The sequence below is a fragment of the Myiozetetes cayanensis genome, unplaced genomic scaffold (genome assembly GCF_022539395.1).
Source record: "Myiozetetes cayanensis isolate MyiCay16 unplaced genomic scaffold, myiCay2020 scf21, whole genome shotgun sequence".
In the NCBI taxonomy this organism is placed as follows: Eukaryota; Metazoa; Chordata; class Aves; order Passeriformes; family Tyrannidae; genus Myiozetetes; species Myiozetetes cayanensis.
In genome coordinates, this window is record NW_026087423.1 from 3,553,568 (window position 1) to 3,575,825 (window position 22,258).

Below are 22,258 nucleotides of genomic sequence, written 5' to 3' on the forward strand. Positions count from 1 at the left end.
GTTGGTAAACGCTTGAGTAGCTCTTTAACAATTAAAAAGTTGCACATTTGCAGCATGAAAGTGGGAATTTTGAAACGTGCTTTGTTTGCAAGAATTAGTTTATATTTGATTAAAGGTTGTTGGGGTTTTTTGTCCTGCTGTACTATTTTGTCAGGCTCATCATGTCAGGACAACCTGTCAGCTCAGGAATTCCAGTGTTCATGAGGGCCGGTGTTTTGGACAGAATGAAGGGAACAAGAAAAACCAGGAAGGGAACAGAAGAGATTGTAGCAGTGAGAGTCATGCTTTCAGCTTCCCGAGTTTCTCATGTTTGTCCTTGTGCATTTCTGATGGAAACACTGGGAATGAAGAGGAGAAACACAAGATTATGCCCAAGTCATATTTTTTCTCTTTGAAATTCTGACTGCAGTGTGTGCACCCCTGTGTGAATCAGTGTGAAAATTAAAAGCATCTGCAAACCAGGTTTGCTTTTACCCTTCCATGGCAATAGCTGTATAGATTGTGTCATGGTTTGCATGATCTTGCAGATCCTGAACAAAATAAATTTCCTGAGTGCAAGGAAGTCAGTGGTTGGAAAACGGCCCTTTGTCAATTGACTGCAGTTTATCTCCCTTGCTAAGGCCAAAACATGTGAGTGCTGATAAGCAGGAAGTGTGCAAAACAAAAAAAGCAGGTGCAAGCCCAGTGGCACTGGGTGTGATTCCAGACTCATGGTGTCACACTGTAGCAGAGATACCTACTGCTTGGATGGCAATGAAAGGGTTTTGTGCCTCTGAGAGACCTGGAATGTCGGAAAGACTTTGTCATGGTGTGTGGTGCGTCCATCGGGAAGGCTGCCATGCAGTGGGTACACAGGTATGCCTGACTTGGGTTTCCATGGAGATTCCTTGTACCTCATTACCATAGGTGCATTTTGCAGATAGTTTTTCTTTGCTTAACCTTTTCTCGTTTCCTTTTCTGGGTTGTTTTTATTTTTGGTTGTTTGGTTGTTTTTATTTTTGGTTTATGTTGTGGGTTTTCTGTGGTTTGTTGTTGTTTGGGTTTTGTTTCTTTGGTTGTCTTTTCTTTTTTCCCCCAGTGTAACAAGTTATGAGGTGTTTGGTTTTTTTCGTGTCTCTGGAGTGGAGGCAGAGAGAAGCAGCTGTTCTGTTCAGTGTGGGTGTGGGCAGAACAAGCTGTGGGTGCTACCCCAATGGCTTTTCCTCCAAGCTCCATAACCTCTCTGGATAACTCCAGTGTGCCAGCTGGTAACCATCAGGCAGGACAGATTACACACACGATATGCATCTGAGGTGACATCTTTGCTTCACTTCTCTCAGACAAAACTGATGTACACTTCCAGCTCTCTGCAGGTCACTGCTTGCAACAAGCCAGTGAAACTCTGTTGGTACATGTTTGATGGGTAAATGTGATTTCCAGCAAACAGAATGAGTTACTCAAGTGTTATTTTTAACTGTCTCCTGTTGCCTTTAACTAACTTAGCAAGTGTAACAGTACACTACTTTTCCTTTTTTAAAGTAGCAGCAGATGCATTTCTTGTTGCAGAAGATGAACTTTGAAGGGTTTTTTTGGAAATAAACAGCCTAATGGCCTGGATCTCCCCCTCATATATGACTTTCTTCTCCCCCATCCAATGAGACATTGACCCACCAGACATTTCCAATATAATGGTAATGTGCCAGTGCACTGCTGCTTCTTCTGTACCTGTTGTTAAGTGTTAGTAAGCCTGAATGCATAAGGTCTTAGGGCATATTAGAAAGTGGTGAATAAGCACATGTGGATAATTTGGTTGTGGACTAACAGAAAAGGGTATGGCTTTAGGTGACTGGAGCAGTGTGGTCGTGTGAGAGGGGTAGTAAAAGGAGTGGAATGAAAGATGAACAGGAGCTGTGAAGTGAGGTGATAGATAATGGTATTGTCATAGATGTAACAGGAAGAGAGCAAATGATATAAGAAGGAAAATTCAATTTTAGACACAGTTTATCAAATTTGAATGGCAGGTCGCTTTCTCTTCTTGAGCAAATGTTACATCATATTAGGCTGTCAGGCTGTACAATGGCTAATGTTGGTTTTATTGATTAAGCTCATTCCCCTTTGTTAGCCTGAACCATAAATGTATTTCTTTAACTTGGCTTTAATTTTCACAAACCATTAATAAAAAATTGAAAAACGTCAGTCACACCACTTTTGAGGAACTCAAATTCTTATTTGCAGATGTGCATGGACAAAATGAGGAAATATTGCATCATATTGCAGTAACTCTAAAGAGAGGATAACAACACTGACAGCCAAGGGTCTGAGGCCATTTAGCAGGCACAGCGAAGCTGCTGCTGCTGCAGAATTTCTGGATTTAATTTTTTATTCTTACATGTGATCCACTCTGCCACTGCAGTCACATGTCTGTTAGAAGTTCTGGACTGTTCTAGAAGAGCAGCAGTCCTTCAGTGCTGAATTAGTTGGTTCTGTCACTGTTAACCATTAAATTTAAACACTCGTGTACTGAGAGTCTTGTTGAGCTGTTTTCCTTCACAGCTTTGTGAGACTGGCAGTCATTGCCTTTCTTGTACTTATGCAGAAAGTGATTTAGAGAAGTGAATTATCTTACCTAACTGCATATGGAAAGTGTAAACCTGGTATTACACTGAAGTGCTTTCTGAGCCTGAGCTCTTGTTTTTCCCTCAAGGTGCTTTGCTTTGTCTTTTAGAGCATGAAACAGAAACGGTGATAAAAATGAGACCCAAAATAGGGCATATGCTTATGGAACTATGGTTTTAAGAATGGGCTTTATTTATTTGGTTTAGGGTGTTAGTTTTACTGCCTAACATGAATATTAAATGCTAGGTGTGGTACTCCTGACCTGAGCTTAACTAGGTGAAAATGTCACGCTCTATAAAAAGAAAGGGTTTGTGATTGCCAAATTAGTTTGACACATCTGTGGAACAGCAGCTAACGGGTGAGGTCCACACAATCTCCCTGCTGTTGAGTTCATAACAGTCTAATCAATTCCAAAAGTTCAGTTTCTGTTCCTGAAGGCTGCTTCCATAATGAATTAAGGGAAGCATATCCAATGTAATAATGCATTGTTATGAAGGTTTTAGTAAACTTGCCAAATGTCAGGCTGCTGGTACAGTCATGGTGCATTTCACTGCTGTGATTACAGGGAGCTGTGGTTGTGCTGCTCACCTGGCTGTGGGAATTGAGCTGCAATATCATGCCTGGGGCAGGAGAGAAGTGCAGCACAAAGGTTACACTTTGCAGCGAATATTCAAAACATTAGATTTTTTTTTTTTTTAAAACAGGTTTAATGCCTGCTTCTCTTAAATGGAGCATACAAATGCTCTGGAGCTTATCTAATGAAATAAATAAGACTATTCCTTGTGTTTGAAGAACCTGGTGTTCTCCCAGATGCAGTGTGGCAGCTGAAAATTACTTTTGATAACTGTAAACACTATGTCAAATAGTTACTTTTGGGTGAGAATTGGAAAAAAACATTGATATTTGACTAGAAGTGCTCTGTAAGAAATAAATGGTTGCTCCTGTTTATGGGTATGGTCGGTTTAGAACTTGTAGTGGACAATGAGGTTAACACCTTATAATTTATGGATGAGTTTCTGGATCCTCTGTGTCACTCAGCACGAAGGAATGTTAATGCTGATCTTACCAGACAGTGGTGGATTTCTCTAATGTCATGTTCAGTTGAATTATGTCAGGAATGAATAGTGTGCATAGCAGAAATGTAAGAAAATGTTTCACGAGGGAAAGCTGAGCTCTTTTGCATCCACAGAACTTAGAAACCTCTCTGTGCACATGAACACTCCCAGAAAGTGGTATTTAATCAGGTGTAGTGGAATGTGATCAATGTGGTTTTTATACTCCAAGGAAAATAATCAGAACTGATAGAGAGATACAGGACTAGATTTGTAGATAGGCTGGGCTGGGCTCTATTCTAGGAAGGATAATGTGTTCACAGATCAGTTTTGCCCCAAATGATGCCAAGAGCACTTAACAGGTGAATGTACAGGTCATATCAGCTACCTCTGGTTAACTGTGGTCAACAGAGCAGAGCGATGCTACCTGAGAGAGCAGGCTAGAAAATGATGAAGAATGATGTCTCCAGCTGAAAGAGGAGAGGGGAATTTCAGTGAGCAGACAGCAGTTTAAACAAGTTGAGGTTCAGCCAGGACACCTTGCTGATTCCCCCCAAACACTGCATGGCAGAGGAGGAATCATCCTTCTCATAAAGAAAATAAATTTCAGGGTAACTTGATCTTTGAACTTTGAAAGCTCTTCTTAAACTGGAATTTGTGCAGGCAAAGTGAATAAAGAAATTCAGCGGGGGCGGGGAGGGGGGAAGTGTAATAATTGAATCTTGAGTTTGGCGTGCAAAAAAACATTTGTATAAAATCAAGTTGGTGGTGTTTTACTTCCCTTGAGACTGTGGAATGATGTGGCTTAAACAGCAAGTGGTGGAAGGCAGCACTTTCCCTGGATAGATAGTTTCTCATTATTCATGAAACGTCCATGGAAAATGCCTTGCATACACAACAGCAGTGGGGGGAGGACTGCAAGCAGGGAGAGAAGGACATAATGGAATGTCACTGCGTTCCTTGTAGTATAATGTGACCTTTCCATTAAATTAACATTATGCTGTCTGAACAGAAGGAGAGCTGAGATAGAGAGTATTTTTAGGGGATGATAGTCAAGTTAATTAGGCAGCTATAGCTGTCATTCTGTACATTAAGAGCTCAAAAGCAGGGTATGGGGAATGGAAATATAATGTTGGTTTGCATTCCATTCATTTGGAAGAAAGAGTTACTTTGTGTTGATTGTGAAAACCAGGCTCTGATGTTGTTTGGAGTGCTGTAGCCTGTCCCCTGTTTTTCTCTGGTGTATTAGAGGGAGGTTTTAACTTAATTCCTCAATGATTTGCTGCTAAAAGGTTTATGCATCCTCTCTGCTAATCTAACGGGTATAAAAGACAGATTCCACAATCCTTATTGGCGTGGAGGACCCAGATATTTCATATGCCTGTCTATCAACCTCAGTGCAGTAATCACAGTGTAAGGCACCACTTTTCAAATGAAACAGGGCTAGATTTTGGTCTGTGGGCATTGACATTCATTCACATCTATTCAGTTTCATTTAAGGGTCAAAAGATGCTTCATAAAGCCAATATGACATATTTAAATTCATAATGGCTCATTCATACACTGCATCCATTACAAATCTTCCCTTTTTAAGAATGACTCTTGACTTTCTCACAAGTTTCCTTACTCATAAAAGGCACATTCTAGCTGCATTACATCAGGCTCCAGATAACAATCCACGTGTTTGAAATAAAGGGATTGCAAAGCTGTTAAGGTTATTTGTAATATTTCCTGTGCTGCAATTCAGGTCAGGTTGCAGCAAGTTACAGAACCCACTGAAGCCTCTGGCCAGTGCTAGTTGCTGTGTGTGCTGTGTCTTTGGCCTTGAGCTAAGGCCTGTGGCACTGCTGGGAGGGTGAAATCATGTCATTCCTCATCTGTTAGAGCAGCCCTTGGACTGCAGTCTGAAATGTATTTGCTTCAATGGTTTTGGCCTCAGTGCTTCATTTCCCTCCTGCAGGTACAACCAGTGATCCAACAGCCTCATTTGTCTGCCATTCTGAGGATCCTCCTCTGTCTGAGTGATATTATTTAGTCCCACTGTCTGTCAACATTTCCTTCCCAGTGCTTTGGGATTTTGATCGTGTTTTTGATCTTTGCTCTGTCTCACTTGATTCCTCCCTCTCACCTCATTCTTTAATGCTCATGCCCCTCGAATCTACCAGCTCCCAGTTCAGATAGAGGAAGACTTACAGCTTTATTAGAGAAATGATCCTCAGAGCTCCTTCTTTGCCCTGCTGTTTGGGGAGCTATTTGTTTTAAGAATAAATGAAGTTATCTCATAACCACGGCCTGAAAATAAAGAACAAACTTTATCTTTTTGATGGGCAGAAAGTCAAACCTGCCATGTCTGACGGTGTTAGGAAAAGACCCACCTGATGGAATTCCTCCACGACTCCACTTGTGTGTTTGTGGGCCGAGCAGCAACCTTTCCCTACTGACACAGAACCCCCTGCCAGCCTCGTGCCTGAATACAGGGCAAGAGGAAACAGGAAAGGGCTGGAAGGCTGATAACTCTTAGAACTTGTACTTTCTTGCAAGTGTCTGATCCTGGCAGCTTCACTGAGTGCCTGGTGAGGAATGCTGTGGCTGCTCTGGGTTCACCATGGTCAAGCAGGACAACCTTAAGCCACAACACAGTATCAGCTTGCTAACGATGAAGATATTGCCCAAAACATGCTGAAATAGATGGATTGTGATCCATCTGCAGCATAATAACAGCACAAGAGGAGGATGAAATCACTTGCTGGATTTAAAGAGGGTTTATATTCCCCTCCTAAGTGTTTTCTAAAGCTGGTATTTACTGCTCTATTTGCTGTTGATCAGTTATGCCAGAACTAAAAATATTTATGGCTTTTGTGCAGTGCATTTATCACCTTGAGAATATAATTAAAAATCTATAACAGTCGTCCTGTAATTAAACCTGAAACATCTTCTAGTACATCACAGTGGAATTGGACCTGATCTCCCTCTAGTTCTGAACCTGTTTTCCAACAGGCAGATGGTTCAAATAAAGGATCTGTTCAGTTGTACAAAGGAAGCCTTTCACATGCATAGGACCAGCACAGCATTGGCTTAGAGCATAGGATTAAAATATTTTCTTTTATGCTGCTTTATCTTGTTGGTACTTTGTCTTAGGCAAGGTTATGTATTTATGAGCTCAAGAAACTGAGAGTTTTTGTACTATAAGAGAAGAACATTTAAGTTTTCTGTCAACACCTGCAGCAGGTAACAGGTTATCTACAGGTATCTACCACACACTGCTTCCACTTTTTTATTAGGTTACCCTGAAATGTGGGAAATTAATTCCTGGAGTCAGTGCCAGCTAAACTGACAGTGGATCAAAGCTGTGAGACAAATTGCTCATTACAGTTCAGGGAGCTGAATCCTCTGTGCAGACAGTTGTACCCTCACTGGAGGCTTCTTGGGCACTTCCCCCACCAGCTCTGCCTCCCCAGCTGCTGCTGTTGTTGGGGAAGCTCATAGGTGGATTTCTGTAAAATAAGCTCATCCTGAACCCCCCTCAGAGGCACTGCTGTGTCTTGGAATTGTTATTTGTTTGGTTGGGTTTGTTTCTTGTCACCCTGTTTAGAGCTGTTGTCACTATGCAACAGCCTGAACTATAAACAATGATGTTAATCCATGAAAAATGAGAAATTAAACCTTGGCAGGATCCTAGTGATCCTTGTCCAGGTTCATCAGATGAAAGCTCTGGTTTTATTTTTTTTTCTGACTTTTTCTAAAAGCTTGGCAGCACAGAATTCGTTCAGCTTTGCTGTCTGACAGGAGTCACTCTTGCTGATTGTGAGCTTGTTTCATCTCTTAGTGAAAGCAGATAAAAACACTTTTAAAAACCCAAACAAACAAAAAGAAAAAACCAACCACAAAAAAACATTTTCCAAAGAGTCACTTTGCTGTTTCCACCAGCTCATCAGAAACGTTTGAATCCTTCCCTTTAAGAAAGCTGCTTTCAGGGAAATACTGTGCATGTAATTTCTTTTCCCCCTTCAGGTATTTCACTTTCAGCTGTTCCCGTAAATTAATGTTGGCTCTGATTATCTGTGTGAGATCTGAGTTGGTGTGTGGTGAGTCAGAGCGAGTTGTCTGTGTAAGCTGGAGGCTCTGGAGCAAAGCTTTCAGCACCCCTGGCTTGTCACAGAAAGGGGGATGAATGCGAGTCTTTGTGCCTTTGCTCTGAGGTCAGCTGGAAGACACGAGTGCCTGCAAACAGTGATTTAGTGGCAGAGTGACACACAGCCTTGGAACTAATGGGACACAAACTAGGAAATCAAAACAGAGGCAACGCTCGAGGAGAATGGGCCACAGATGTAACACAGTCTGGGTGTGCAGCTGGCAGGGCCACCACAAACTGCTGCTCAAAATAGCTGTCCTTCAGAAAAGCAAGTTTTGGGGGTGTAGCTGCAGCTTATTCCCTTATTGAGGTGTCAGGTATTAGCAGTTTGGACTGACTATCATTTACAAGTAGTGCAGGGCCTTCCTAAATATGAAGATATGAATATGAAGTCACAGAGGGGATTTATTTCCAGATAACCCAGACAAATTTATGCCAGAATGGTGACGAACTTAGCTGATGTCCAGCCTACCCTCAGTACAAAGGAGGGGGATGTGTGTGCCTACGTGTTTAAGTTTCAGTATAAATAAGAAATAGATAATAAAGAGAGGCCATTACACTACATTGAAAACCCGGGAGAGCAACTTACTATGACTGTGGTAGAGCTATAAAGGGTGTTTTGGATTTTGTATCAGCAATACTCTGCAATCTTACATAAAACACAGACACTTAGACCTTTCTCTTGACACGTTCATCTGTCTCATGTTTATCATGGGTGAAGTTGGTGCCAGCCAGTCTTTGGATAGACATTCATTCTGCTGTTGCAACGTGGACCATATTCATCCCTGTCAAAACAGAGATTCAGTTTGCATTTTTATTCCAGCAGAGCATTTGACCCTTTGACAAAAATATGCTTGAGTGAAATTAAACAGTGGTTCAGAATTTGGTTATATTTTGTTTGTAAACTCTGTGTTTTCAATTTACATGGGGAGAATACACATTTATATAGCAGCCAGTATGTACTCTGTTTATTCTCTACAAAGTGCTATTGGAGAAATATGGTAAGAAATATTTAAGCATTCTAATAATCTTAGTCTTTAACTTGTACCCAAAAATGCAGGTTTGTTTTAGGGAAGCAACAGGAGCATCTGCCTGGAAAAATAACAATGGAACTATCAGTCCCACATTGTGATGTGCATGTGGTGAAAAGATTACTTTTTTAGGGCTGGCAGATGCACTCACTTTACAGGTCATTAAATTTCTCATTATACAAACTCAATCGTCTGAGTTTTTAAAATATGATTTGGAATATCCAAAAGATTAGACAGTATGCAAGATAAATGTAAAAGCTTAAGATTTGATAGACAAAACATAATGGGACAAAATGATGGGTAAATTCCATAATGATCCTACTCTATTATTCTCGTTGTCTAACTACTCCATATGGAAGGTTCCATTCTGACCTTAGGTATATCACTGCATGCAGAGTTACACCAAACAAAATCTGGGTTTTGCCAGTGTGCTGAGGGATTCTGATTCATCTTTCTGTGTTCTTTGAGGAGAGAATCTGTAGCAGTAATTTGTGCATTAGGATTTTATCCATCTTGATGAGTGGAGAAAACTGCAGCCCTTTAAAATGCTTTAAAGTGCTGTGATGATGGAAGAGAACTGCTGTTACTGAACTTCTCGAATATTTCTTTGCTTATATTTGTTTTTCCTAATCACGGGGTCTTAACTGTCGTAGGGAAAAAAAAGTTCCCTCCCCTCCTTCCCCCTCCCTGAAGTGGTTGTAGTGTTCGGCTGCCAAAAGCTCAGGATCTACAGATAACGACTTTGGTGGGGTGAGCGGAAAGCGGTAAGTTTTGATAATTGTTTAGCCTGAGTAATAATTCACTTGGATTTCTTACTTGGAAAGCAATCTGTTAGCACGGCTCTCTGCCACACAAGTGTTCTTAGGAAGGCCATAGATGGGAAGAAGTGATGTTTAATCAGCTGAGCTTTCTGTTGATGTTGGGTTTCCATTATTTTCTTTCACAGAAACGTGAGTCACTGTGATCCCAGGATATCAACATGTAAAGTGCCACTAGTGAGCTGGCAGGGCACAAGTGAAACAATTGCTTTAACAATTGCTCAGGCTTAATCTTTTCCTATACATTCAACATTTTCTTCTCCACTCACAGTATTGCTGTCCAGCCTTTCCAACACCTTCCAGCTGCTGTTACGTGAGGTTTAGATATAACTCTGGAAAAACAGAGCTATGAAACAGAACACATTATCTTAAACATTGATCCTAAACCCAAAACACTGCCATTTCACTAAACTATCCCAGAGCTAATTTTAGATTATCCACATGGATTGTCCAGAAATCAGATTCTTGATATATCCCTAAGACCTCTCAGACCTTAAAATAAAGAGCAGTCGTTCACACTGATAAAGACTGTGGTAGATTTTATAGCTTCTTGCCAGATTATACATGTGGGCCAAATAAGTTGCCTACTGCAACAGGGCTTTGGTAAGTGAGTTATGTCACTGAATGCTTCTTAAATTAGTTCTGGGTAATCAAGTGATCTGTAATTGGAGAAATCCAAGGTGGATCTCTTCTGCACAATCCTGAACAGCAAACCCTCAGTCTTCAGCACAGGAAGAAAGTTAATCACTAAGAGACCTTTTAAAGCTTTGCTGTGGAAGAGGTTCAGTAATGTCCATTTTTTTAGTATGCCAGGATCAAAATAAAGCCTTGGATAAAGATCATTGGCTTATTTTTGTGTCCTGTGAGTATAGAAACACAAGTGAAAATCACCATGGCTATTCCAGTTATTCACAGCTTGGTCACTTATGTGGTTTCTTCCAAATCATTGTTCACATCAGATGGCTGTCAGACTTTGGCTGCCTTTATCTGTGTGGGAAAAAATAAGTATATCTCATTGGGATGAGACATTCTAGAAGCAAGTGCTGGGTAGTCACAAAACTTGCTCATGTAATTAGGAACTTTACATCCTGTACTTTGGCTCCGAATACCAGGAAAATTCTCTAAGCCCTTTCTCCTTTCTTTTTTTTTTTTTTTTAACTCCAGTACAGGTGGGTGCAATGGATGCTAATAAACCTTACTCACTTAAGCTGACAGGTTTCTGAGACATCAGCACAGCAAAATCACCCACATAAAGGTGATAATTTTGAAATTCAACTTTCTTGCATGGGAGAAGTTTTCTAAAAGAATTTAGGAAACTATTGTCTCAGAACTTGAGGTAGAAATCTTTGGGGCTGATCCCACTGTGTGTTCTGTTTAGAGGGCAAAGCTGGACTTGCTTATGCATCCCCAATTCCTTCCAGAGGTGAATTTAACCATAATTAGTTGTTCATTCTAGCCATAGTTTTTCTGTCCCTAAGCCAACTAAAAAGCCTCTTTCTTTCAAGGCAGTCCTGAGGTCTGGTTTGTTTGCAATAATGTCTCTTACAAAGCACAGCCAGCTCTTTCTTCCACGTGAATCTGTCATACTTGGCCAGCTGTTGTTTGAGACATTTGTTCCAGGAAGACTGTCATACTGTATTTTTAATGTGTTTTTCTTTGTTGTTGGGGTTTAAAGTGATTTTTAGGTCTCAGGAAAAATGCCCACTTGATTATGCTGGATGAGATTTTCTATTTATGGACAAAAGCAGTGGGGTGGTGCCTGATTGCTCCTCTCACAGAGGGTGTTTCTGTGGGAATGGATGCAGTGTTGATGATGGTTTTGGCCCCAAATTCATTTACTTGCTAAATGGGCTACAGCAAAATACAGGAAAAAAGACTCCAAAGCCCGTCTCTTTTACCCCAGGCTGTAGAACATCTCACTGCATTGTCTGCATTGACTTGGCAGTTGAATGTTTTTTCCCATTATGTGTCTGACAGTGAAATAGGAAGTAGCTCATAGTTCTGAGATATTTGTTTTTCTGGGCCAATGATGGTACTTTTATTAGAAGTCAGCTCTGTTTCACTGAAAAAGTAAATAACTTTTTAGACATGTCTGCACTTTAATAAGACATTCAAGAACTGTAAGATGCATACTAGGGGAGTTATTTTGGAATTCTGGCAAATGTGACTGTGGTTTTAGACAACAAAGGCACTCCATTTGCAGGACTGATCTCTGTGTGAAGGAGTGTCCCTGAGCTTAAGGTACAAGGTGAGAATTACACTCCTTTCCTAGAAGTGACTATCTCAGAAAGGCATTTACTACTTAAACATCATCTTCCTAAACTGCCTGGTTTCCTTACCTTTTTCAACTGTTTGTTTTTAAGGCCTCTGTTTTTGCTGATTTAATTGTACTTCTGGGAAACATTTGGACCCAGGGCAGTGTGAAGATCATTACACAATGTATTTACTCTCAGGCTCCTGAGCCAGTTGAGCATTTTGCACTACTCTGCCATGGCCAGCTGAAGCACCTCCTGGCTATGAGGACCTGTGAGGGAGAAGCAGAAAGTCCTCTAAAAGTGCTTAGCTGCAGGCCAGCTTGATGCCACTTCCTTGGTGCTATAACATTTAGTTTCAGCTGGATGATAGAATTTCATCTCTAGGTGAACCAGCTGTACTGTGAAGGGGGATAAAGCAGATGATCACTGTCAGACACCTTGTGAGGAGTTCAGTAACGGGTCAGCTGAGCCAGCCATCCCAGCATATGTCCTGTGAATCGAGATGCAGAATTCTGGAGATGGAAAATGACCACCCTGCTTCAGTCTGAGAACAAATCCGAGCAGAGGTCACATCAGAGTGAAATTTCTTTTACTCAGCCCATGAAATGAACACATTGTCCTGCTCACATATAAGTGCCAAGACTTTTAAAGGAGCTGCCTGAAACTCTGAAGATCTTAAGGTCCACGAGGAGTTGTGATAAGAAAGAGAAAAAGGCAGAGGGCAAGGTGTCGACAGCACATCTGAAATCCACTTTAACTTTAGTGCTCAGCAGCCACAAGAAGAACAGTTGTGGAATGTTAAACTAAGACCTGGTTGAGGAGAGAGGAGGAGGTTCAGCAATTTGCCTTCTTTCACGTTCTTTGGTGACAATGACAAATGCTGTAACATTCAGTCAGACTGTGGGAGGGGATCTGGGGCTTCCACACTGAGATGAAAGCTTTTGGTTCCCTGACCTGCTTTCTACACCCTGCTCTTCCTGTACACACTGTAGGTGCCCAGGGACAAGGCTCTTGTCCTGCTGTACCTTCACTCTTCACACATGCAAAGAGGATGACAGCACACTGCTGCTGGCCAAGGAAAGAATGTCCTGAGGATTGATGTCTTAAAGGTGGTCAACTGCTAAACCACTGCAGTAATGGGGGCCTTGTAATTATTACAGATAGATGGGCTTGGAGTCTTCACTGCTGCTGGATGGCAGTGCAGCCCCTGCAGTCCCTCCATCTCTGCCTTGCCAGAAGGTTCTGTCCCATCCATCACACCCAGAGCCAGCCGTGCTTACTTACACATCCATGACCTCTGGGTGTGAGTGTTACTGCTCAGAGCTGGGAATGGAGCCAGGGGAGAGGGAAGATCTCACTCTGGTTTATTAACACACTGACAGGAATAAGTGCTGTGCCTTAAACTTAAACACTAAAGAGTTCCCATGTTGGTGTTTAGTAAATAAAAGCCAGCTTGGGAGAAGCCATGGAAGTTCAGAAGGAAACAGGAGGTCTTGGGGATTCTTTCTTTCTGATTCCTGAGTAATGAGGGGACAACTTGAAAGCTGAACAACATAGTAAAGTGTTAACAGTCTTCAGAGCTGAGAGCAGTGAGCAGTGGCCAAAACCAAACATTAACTTCTGCATACACTGTTTGTTTATTGAGCTAATATACTTCACCCTCTTTTTTTCCCCCCTCCTGTAAGAGAAGTGCTCTGATTGGTCTTACCACGGCTGTGTTTTACTTTTGTGTTAATTTTTCAACTTGAGTGTTCTTTGTCCTCTACCAGGTGGCAGTCATCACGTGTTCTTTTCCATGGCTCTTATTGATTTGGTCAAAAGTAATTAAAGAGATAATTTGTTCTCAATTACATTTCCCTGAATTTCCTGAGGCTGGTAACTCTGCTCTCCAGCTGCATCTTCCCCCAATTCCTTCTCAAATTAACTTTGCTCTCACTGTGAAATAAAACAGAAGAGTGGGTTCTTTTTTGTTGTTTGCTGCTTTTGGATTGAGTGGAGACTCTGTGCTGTGGCAGATATCGATCTGCTCATTTTATTAGGTGCTCCTGCCTTGGTTCATGAACTCTCATGTTTTAGCATAACATTGCAATAAGAAATCCTGTGTTAGACCAGCAGAAGTAAGAAACCAATTCTTTTAAAAGATGTTTATGGATGTTTCTGCTTTCTGAGTGTCCTTTGTGCCTGAAGGGCTCTTTTCAGCACTTTTGTAATCTGTTTTGAACTCCACTAATGGCAAGAAGGAAGCGAGCGCTATTGTGGTGCAGATGGGGTTTTCTTTTTCCCAGTTTAACTCAAATTACATTAATTTCGAGTAGAATGGATTTTTTTGGCCATCAAAAATGGCTTTGGAACATTTGGTTTTCTGGCAGAAGATTTGGCAAGAACGTTTGTAATTCTGACTTAAGTGGGGGAAAATATCTAGAAAACATTAGCTAAGGCTGAGTAATATTATCATTGCCAGTATGCACCAAAAAATGTGAATAAAAGGCTTTGGGAGTGTTGTAAATACCTAAATTGCTGGCACATTGCCCAGAGACCTGGGAAATGACAAAGGTGGCATAGAGAGATGTCATATAGAAGTGATCTTTCTTTTTTTTCCCCATCTTATTTGCATTGACTTCCAACGACACATTTTAAAAATTTTAAATTAAATTAATTTAAAATTCAAATTAAAATTTGAATGAAAGGAGTTTTTGAAGATTATAAAGATGGCAACTCAAATGGTGCAGGTGCTTAAAGAGTTAAAAGTAATTGTAGGGCAAATGCACTGACAACAGTAACATTAGAACCGTGATTAATTTGATGCAATTATTTTACGAAACTTACCAAACTTATATTTACCAAACTTATCAGAATTAGTAAATACTCTTTGGAGGTAAGAAAATGGAAAGAAGATTTTTCCCAGGAGTATGAGAAATGGATGGAATAAACAATGCCAAGCTATTGTTATGAAAACAACAGGGTTTTTTTTCTGTACAGATGCTTTCCATTCCTATAATATCAGAATGCTTCGTGGATGTTTGGAAAAGGAGTGTTATTTTTCCCATTCCAGACACGGGAAGTAGAGGCACAATGAGCTGTGGAGTTTGTATTAAAATTCATTGTAGTCAAAAAAAGGCTTCTGCTAGCTGGGATAAGGTGTTAAATGTTTTATTTAGGATGCCAGAGGAAATTTCTGACAGAGATGAAATTGAATCTATTTATTCCAAATTTCCTCCTCATGCCTTCTCTAGCAGACAACCTTTCTCTGACTTCTCAGCTGTCTCCTTCCATTTGCCTGATCTGTCTCTGTATTGACAGTAACGTGTTCATTGGAGTGCAGAACGAGACCCAACAAAGCTGGACCTGCCGGGCTCATTAAAACTCCTCGTGGCAGAACTGTGGGATGAGGCCCCTCCCTGTCGATGCCGGGACCCTTCCTGACCGGAGCAGCCCATTGGAAGCTGCTACAACAGCTCTTACCAAGAGCTCCCCTTGGCAACGGAGATTCTCAACTGCAAAGTGCTTTGCATTATTTATGTGGCACAGCACAGCCTTAACAAATCAGGTATTTTTGCTGATATTTATATCTGCACCTTTGATTGTGGCTTTTTTTTGTTGTTGTTGTGTTATGGTTTTTTTTTAAAGCTGAAGCACTAAAATAGCGTTACTCTCATTACTCTAAAACAAATCTTCATTTTCTGCAATTTATTCTTCGTGACATCCTTTGTCTTGGAGCCTCTCGTGTTTAATTGAAAATTCTCTTTTGGTCCTGATGCCTGTTCCATGTTCCCACTTCCCAGTGAAAGGGCAGAGAGGGTCAGGAGTGAGCAGCAGTATTAAAAGAAGAAATAGGAAAAAAAGAAATCCTGAGTGCATGGCTAGAATATTGCCTTTAAAATTCAACATTTACAACCTTGCCTGCAGAACAGCAGTAGTCACTTCTACATGTGGTGCTTTACAAAAGCTCTCTAAACACTTTTATAAAATAAAAAAATTTATTTCTTGAGGTCACTCTCGCCTTTGGATGACTAAATGTTGGCTTGTGAGGAGACTTTGCTGATTTATTGTCATTAGAACACATTAACAGTTTGCAAATGTAATCCTAATGCTCCTACTGGAGTGATATGTGAGAAGGAAGAAGAGTGCAATAGGTGTGTCAATCTATCTTTGACATAACATATAGACTTAATTAGTTACCCAGAATGAAAAAACTTTGTGAATTGCAAAGGAAACAGGTTCTGAATTCAGCTTCAACAAAGCCAAACAAAATTAAAGCAAACAAACAAAACCACAACCAAAAACAACAACAAGATTGAAAATGTACACCCTAAAAGCATGATTATTGTACCTCGATTCTCCATCCATAGTTGGCATATCCTCCACTAACTCAGGCTACTGCTAAAAAAAAACTTGAAGAAAGTTGGAAAATTTCAAAACTCAGAGAATGACATCTGCAAGGATGACAGATGTGGGACATGGAGAGAATGTTTAATAAAAGGATGGATTTGTCAGAATTGAGCAATTTTTTATGTCCAGAAATGTCTAGAAGAGAAAGTGGAAATACTTGGGAATTGTCAGGGTAAAATCCATAGTCTGCAGGTGGGGGTTTTGACTGAAACAAGTGATTCAAAATATTTTTTTCATCCAAAACCACTCGACGATGCTGCAATTTTCTTTCTAAAGATGAAGAGGTCACTGTGTAAGGCAGCGAGCAGGAATCCCGGGTCTTCCCGCGTGCTCCTCTCCAGCTGGGATAGCCCTGGGAGGGGTCGCCTGCGGGTCCTCGGGAGCGGAGCCTGGACAATCCGGCGGCATCGAGCTCCACCTGCTGCAGCGACTCTGCAGCATTGCTGCCCTCCTTCTACCCGGAGCTGCCCCAAGCCAGCTCGAGAAAAATGACAGTAATCATTTTCATGGAAAACTTCTGGGTCATTTCCTCGTGTAATCTCACTTTATGATGATGTTTCGTATATTACTTAATAGGGTTTTTTTAAAAATCGTAGTTTCTTACATATGGTGTTGTGTGAGATTTATTTTTTTAAACATCACTATAATGAAGGCAGGAAATGATCACTGAAACAGGCCTTTTGATGGCTTAAAGCAAATTAGATGAACTATGATGAAAGTCTTCTTAGGTTGGAAACACTAAAAAAACCCCAACACCCAAGCTCCCAAGATTGTTCAGGTTGTCATGATGATATAGTGCTGAATGTAGCAAATTAGACATACCAGTAATGTTCTCTGGTTTTATATCTGCACTGCAAATTAAAAAGAGAGATCTCCACTGTTCTCTAATTACTACTGTTACTGTTCTAAGCTCAGATTGCACCTTTTCAGTACATGGCATTGTAATGAAAGATGATGATGCTGAGGAGGAAGCTGCTCCCTGCTGTTCTCTGTGCTGAGGGTGATTGAATCCCATGATCAGTGCCTGAGTGGAGGTGGGGCTGTGACACCTCCCTCCTTCAGCACCTGAGCAAAGGGCAGGCAGCTCTTTTTCCTTTCCCCATGGCCTGGCAGAGCTTGGTGGGCAGAGAGAGGATGCAGAGAGATGTTGCAGCTGAGAGAACTTTTTTTTCAGTGCTCAGTGGCATTAAACACTCAAAATGAATGATGTTAAATGGCTCCTGACCTTACCAGTGGGCAGGGAAGTGGTGCTTTCAAGCCATTGAAACCTGAGGGCTGAATTCCCCCACTCTTCCTGCCCTTCAGTAGGAAGTTATTCTTACTCCTAATTTGTTTTAATCATGTCATTCCAGGTATCACCATGTGTAGAAGCAATGGTACCTGGCTGTTGGCAACCTTTTGCTGCTTCTGAAAAACAAATAACAACAGTGCCATGAGCAAAGCAGACTAGAAATTACCTGCTCCTGGGCTGTCCAAATCAGATAAATCTTCTAGTTTTATCTTTAAATGCAGATAATGTGTGCAATTAAAAGAGGAAAAGCTCCCTGCAGGCTATCCCTGTATCAGATGATGAGAAATCTGACACGGGTTCACAGGTTTTGGTGGTGTTGGGGTGGTGCTGAGGGGATTGGTGTCACAGGTTAAAGACAGGCCTTGCAGAGAAGACAGCCATAAGGAAATAGTAACTGAAAAGGAGAAAGAAGATCAGGGCATGTTCAAATACATAGAATTTAGTGGATTTTTCACTGAACTTTCCAAAACTGTCCCCTGATATGAGTTAAAGATTGCCCAAAATCTGAAAACTTCTCTGGTTTTCACAACCAATCTGCTTCTGAACCAGCTTCTCTGAAGGTGTTTCACCGACAGAGTCTTCTATTCTATCCATCTGACAGCTCTCCACCTTCAAGGGTACTCTGAAATTTAGAAGGGCTGATCAGAGGAAGTAATTATTTGTCTTTTAGCATTCTTTATGGTTTGGATAGATCAGCTGTGCTCTTGGTGGTACACAAATGAAGTTACAAATATTTAAGGGTTTATGCTGGATTTTTTTTTAAGTGTTTTGTCTGGTAACTCATTTCTAAACTCCAGTCTAGTTTAAAAAGCCTGTTTTCACAGATAAGGCATTTAATATACTTGTTTGTGGGCTGCCTCAGTCATCCCAGTATAACATCGTTGTTTGCAGTTCTCCAGTGGGTGAAGGTGTTGCTCCTCACACTTTGAACCTTTGTTCTGCTGAGATCTCACACAGGAGCGTAAATCTGGAAAGAATTTTATGCCTTCTCAAGTCAAGACTCCAACAAGCAAAGTGCTCTGCTCTTCATTTCTTTTTTTAAATGCTTGAACACTTGAACAAAGTTGGGGCTTTGCTCTATTGGGTCAAAGCTGCACAGCATAGGAGGAGTTTCATCCACAGCTCCCGGTCTGCTGGGCAGCACTTTTTGTACATCAGCTCCACCCTGACTACATGGATCCAACTTCCTAGGGCCAGCTTTGGATTGCTTGGAATCACTGAATGAGCTCTTTGATCTAAAACTAGCGCTGGAAAGAATTACTGTCTTCATGTCCTTGCAGCCGCATTCCGTACACTGCTGAGTGATCTGAAGGCTTTTAATAATCTACCTATATAATTTTTTTTAATAGGCAGGAATGTCTCTTTTTTCCACTTGAATACCCTGATGGTTGAAGGAGTTCTGAGAGAGTGTTTGTGTCTGACTTCAGGGCTTTTTATGGCTCTGTGCCTTCCTTGGGGGTGAAAGCACAGACCCAAGAATAGTGGTCTATCCCAGTGTATATCCTCAGGAAAGAGCAGTTACAAGTAAGTAATTTTCTATTCCTGGTTGGGAATTGGATATTCTTTTTATACTAGACACAGTAGTCTGTACAACAGCCTTGCAAGAGAAGAGTTGCATTCCTAGGCGTTTAAGCACAACGATTTATAAAACATGCATTTTGCACAGTAGCTTGTCAGCAGGTACTTCCTATGAGAATCTCTTTGTGCACCAAAGGTACTTGCTGACAAACCAAGTTTTTCTACCCTAGACTGGTGTAGACACTTCTGCTCTGGTTTGCATCTCTGTAGAAAAATTTATTTGCACCACTCCATTTAGAAAATTATGACCTGCTGCAGTGTTTCAAATATGGTTACGTGGTTTTGTTTATTGTTTCTTAGGAACCAGTGGGGGAAAATAGAAGTAGAGGAAAAACGACTTGAAGTGGCTGAGGTTGCTGCTAACAAGTACTCTTTCAATCCAGAGGTGAGAGTGGTGAAGCTTTGATTCAGGATCAAGTTAAAGAAGGCACCAGACAAACATCATGCTTTAATTATTCATAGGGATACCTGTTTGCTGAATTCAAGGTTTAAAGTTTACTGCACGTAAGGAACCAGCCTTTATTGGCTGATGAACATTTCCTAGGTTTTATCTGGTAAAACTCCTCCTGAAGGTATTAGAAAGAAATCACTGATGAGTTGTAGGGTCTCTTGTAATTTAGTAAAAATAGTGTTCTGAAAATTCAGTTCAGCTGTGTTAGTAATTCCATGGATCAGTTCTAGAAGACTGACCTTTAAACTGCATTACAGTTTAGCACAGAAATGGCTATTAGATTCAAAATTACTTTTTTATTTCAGAAATTCATATTTTATTAAAGCACACAGGTCAATATTGCACATTCTTAGACCTCAAAAACCTGAAGTTGAAAGGGCTGTTCCTTTGGGTGTTGTGAGGAGCTGCACAAATGACTGTTGTTGAAGATCTAACTTACATCCAGGGTTTCAGCCTTTGCCCGGTGTGACCTTAACTTACAATTTAAAATATTGAAAGGCTTGGAGGTGATTTTAGTTAAAATGCCACTTGTGGGTCGGCACAGGACAGTTTGTGTGGTGAGTCTGTTCATCCAAGACCACCCAAGTGAATTTGCTGCTTGATACATTCTTGGGCCTGTCATACAGCTGTGCAGTTCCAGACCAGGCTGGGGCTCTATCCCAAAGCAATTCAGGCCTTGGAAATATAAAGAAAATGTTGGAATTAAGACACAATTTAATTTCTCTGTATGCATTTAACAATTACCAGAATCCAGCAAAAATTTTAATTTTTCATCATGTGTCATCTTTGTTAGCTTATTTAAAATCTGTTCCATCTCTTTTTCTTTAGAATAAAAATAAGTGCCAGGCAGCTGATTTGAGTGTAGTTTTTATTAAAAAAAAATTAGTAAAACATAAACAAAAGAGAAAGGATGGTGCATTTGCAGATATAAAAATTGACAAGTAACATTAACTTTAAATTCTTTTTTGATAGTTTTCCTTAAGAAAGAAAGCCCAAATGTCAGCCTGACTTCAGCATCCAGTAGTATCTCACCTATCACAACTCAGTATTTAATTTCCTTTTTTAACTGACTCAAAGTAGCCTCTCTTGTGTGGGTGAGGATTTCTGTATGGGTCCAACAGCGATCAGCAATGTGCTCTTCCATACTTCCAAGGTGCATAATAAAGGGGCTTCTTTATTTTTTTTTATTGAGAATTACTTTTTCTGGACACCTCGGGACACTTGGGAATTGCCTCACAGGATACCTTGGACTGCACCCCATTCCCCTACCCCAGTTCCTTATCTCCCAGTGGATTGCAATTTATCCATAATTTTTAATTACCTAATGCATGCAAACCCACTGCACATGCACAGCATGCAGTCAGAATTCTGTGAAATTGGTGCAGATGTTCTCTGGAAACCCCAAGGGTACTTCTAAGCCAGGGCTGGTTCAACAACAAATAGAAGCTTTCATCTCCTTTGTTTTTTTCAGTTCCATAGCTGCTCAGAAGAAAAAATGTTGCAGGCATTTTGATCAATGCACAAAGTTGGGAGTTTTAATTCCCTTACATAAAATTGCTGACCTGGTTTGTGTTCCCTTAAAAAATGAGAAGCAATTGAAAAACACATTGTGTTCTGTGCTCTAAACCCAGCTATGTCTGTGGAGCTTTTCCTATTATTTTGGATTTTACAGATGTCAGTCTCCTTGTTTGGAGCCTTACTGAAAATTTTTCTGGGTTGGGACTTGTAAAAGGTTTCTCTCCCATGCGTAATGTTTTGTAGTTTGTAGCAGTCATTCCTTTAATCTAGGCCATTGAACGGGCTCTTCTTCCTGTCTGGTGCTTAATGAAGCTCACGGTTGCTCAACTTCCTGAGAGATCTCTGTCAAACTTGAACTCAGCCATCATTTCAAGCTGTTGGGCCACCTGCACGCCCAGGAATGCGCAGAAGGATCACGTCAGACCTGTTTGCGTGCTGGTGAGGTGGCACAGTGCTGTCCCACGTGATGACCACCTCAGGAAATATTTGGTGATGAAAACGGAACCCTGAGACTGCACATACCTTCTCTATGACAAGCTCTCCTGAGTTAATGCTGTAATGTTTATTTTCCATTTGATCACTTTCAGACTGATTCACTGGAACCAGAGAGGAGGGAAATGGGAATGGACCTGAGGCCTCTTAGAACAGCTGTAGCTCAGGCAAGGTAAAGGAACCCAGAGCACTCAGAAATGGGCCAGGCAAGGCTAAAGGAATCTTTGGTTCTGCAGTGGCAGCAGTTGAATTATAGGCAAAACAATTTACTGTATGAACAGCTTAGAAAAGGTAGTTTAAAATTCTGTCTTTATAGGCTTTATATATACTGAAAATGTTGACAACTCTGTAGGAGGAATGATTGTTTGATAGCTCCATCTGTATCAACATTGTATTGTTTTAGTGTTCTTTATAAAGGAGCTTTTTACCTCTTGGCAGTCTCTTGCATGACTTGGTGCTGTGCCAAGATTTATAATTAAGTAGGCAGAACTGAGCAGTGTTAGGACGTATAATGTCCATTATGTGAGAGAAAATCACTGTGAAAATATCTGCCACCATTATAGAAACCCCTGCATGGACTCATTTGGAAGATGCTGAATCTGAATAGATTTTTGTGCCACTTATTTTGCTAAGTACTGAGCTGTTATGATAGGGCA

General features: G+C 40.8%; 1 protein-coding gene across 1 annotated transcript in view; it reads left to right on the forward strand.

Moving 5' to 3' along the window:
• Positions 1-22,258, forward strand: part of CCDC60 (coiled-coil domain containing 60) — a 50,527-nt gene that overhangs the window by 4,634 nt on the left and 23,635 nt on the right. Inside the window, 1 exon segment of the mRNA XM_050318761.1 lies at positions 21,698-21,774. Coding sequence (XP_050174718.1) covers positions 21,698-21,774 — 77 coding nt within the window.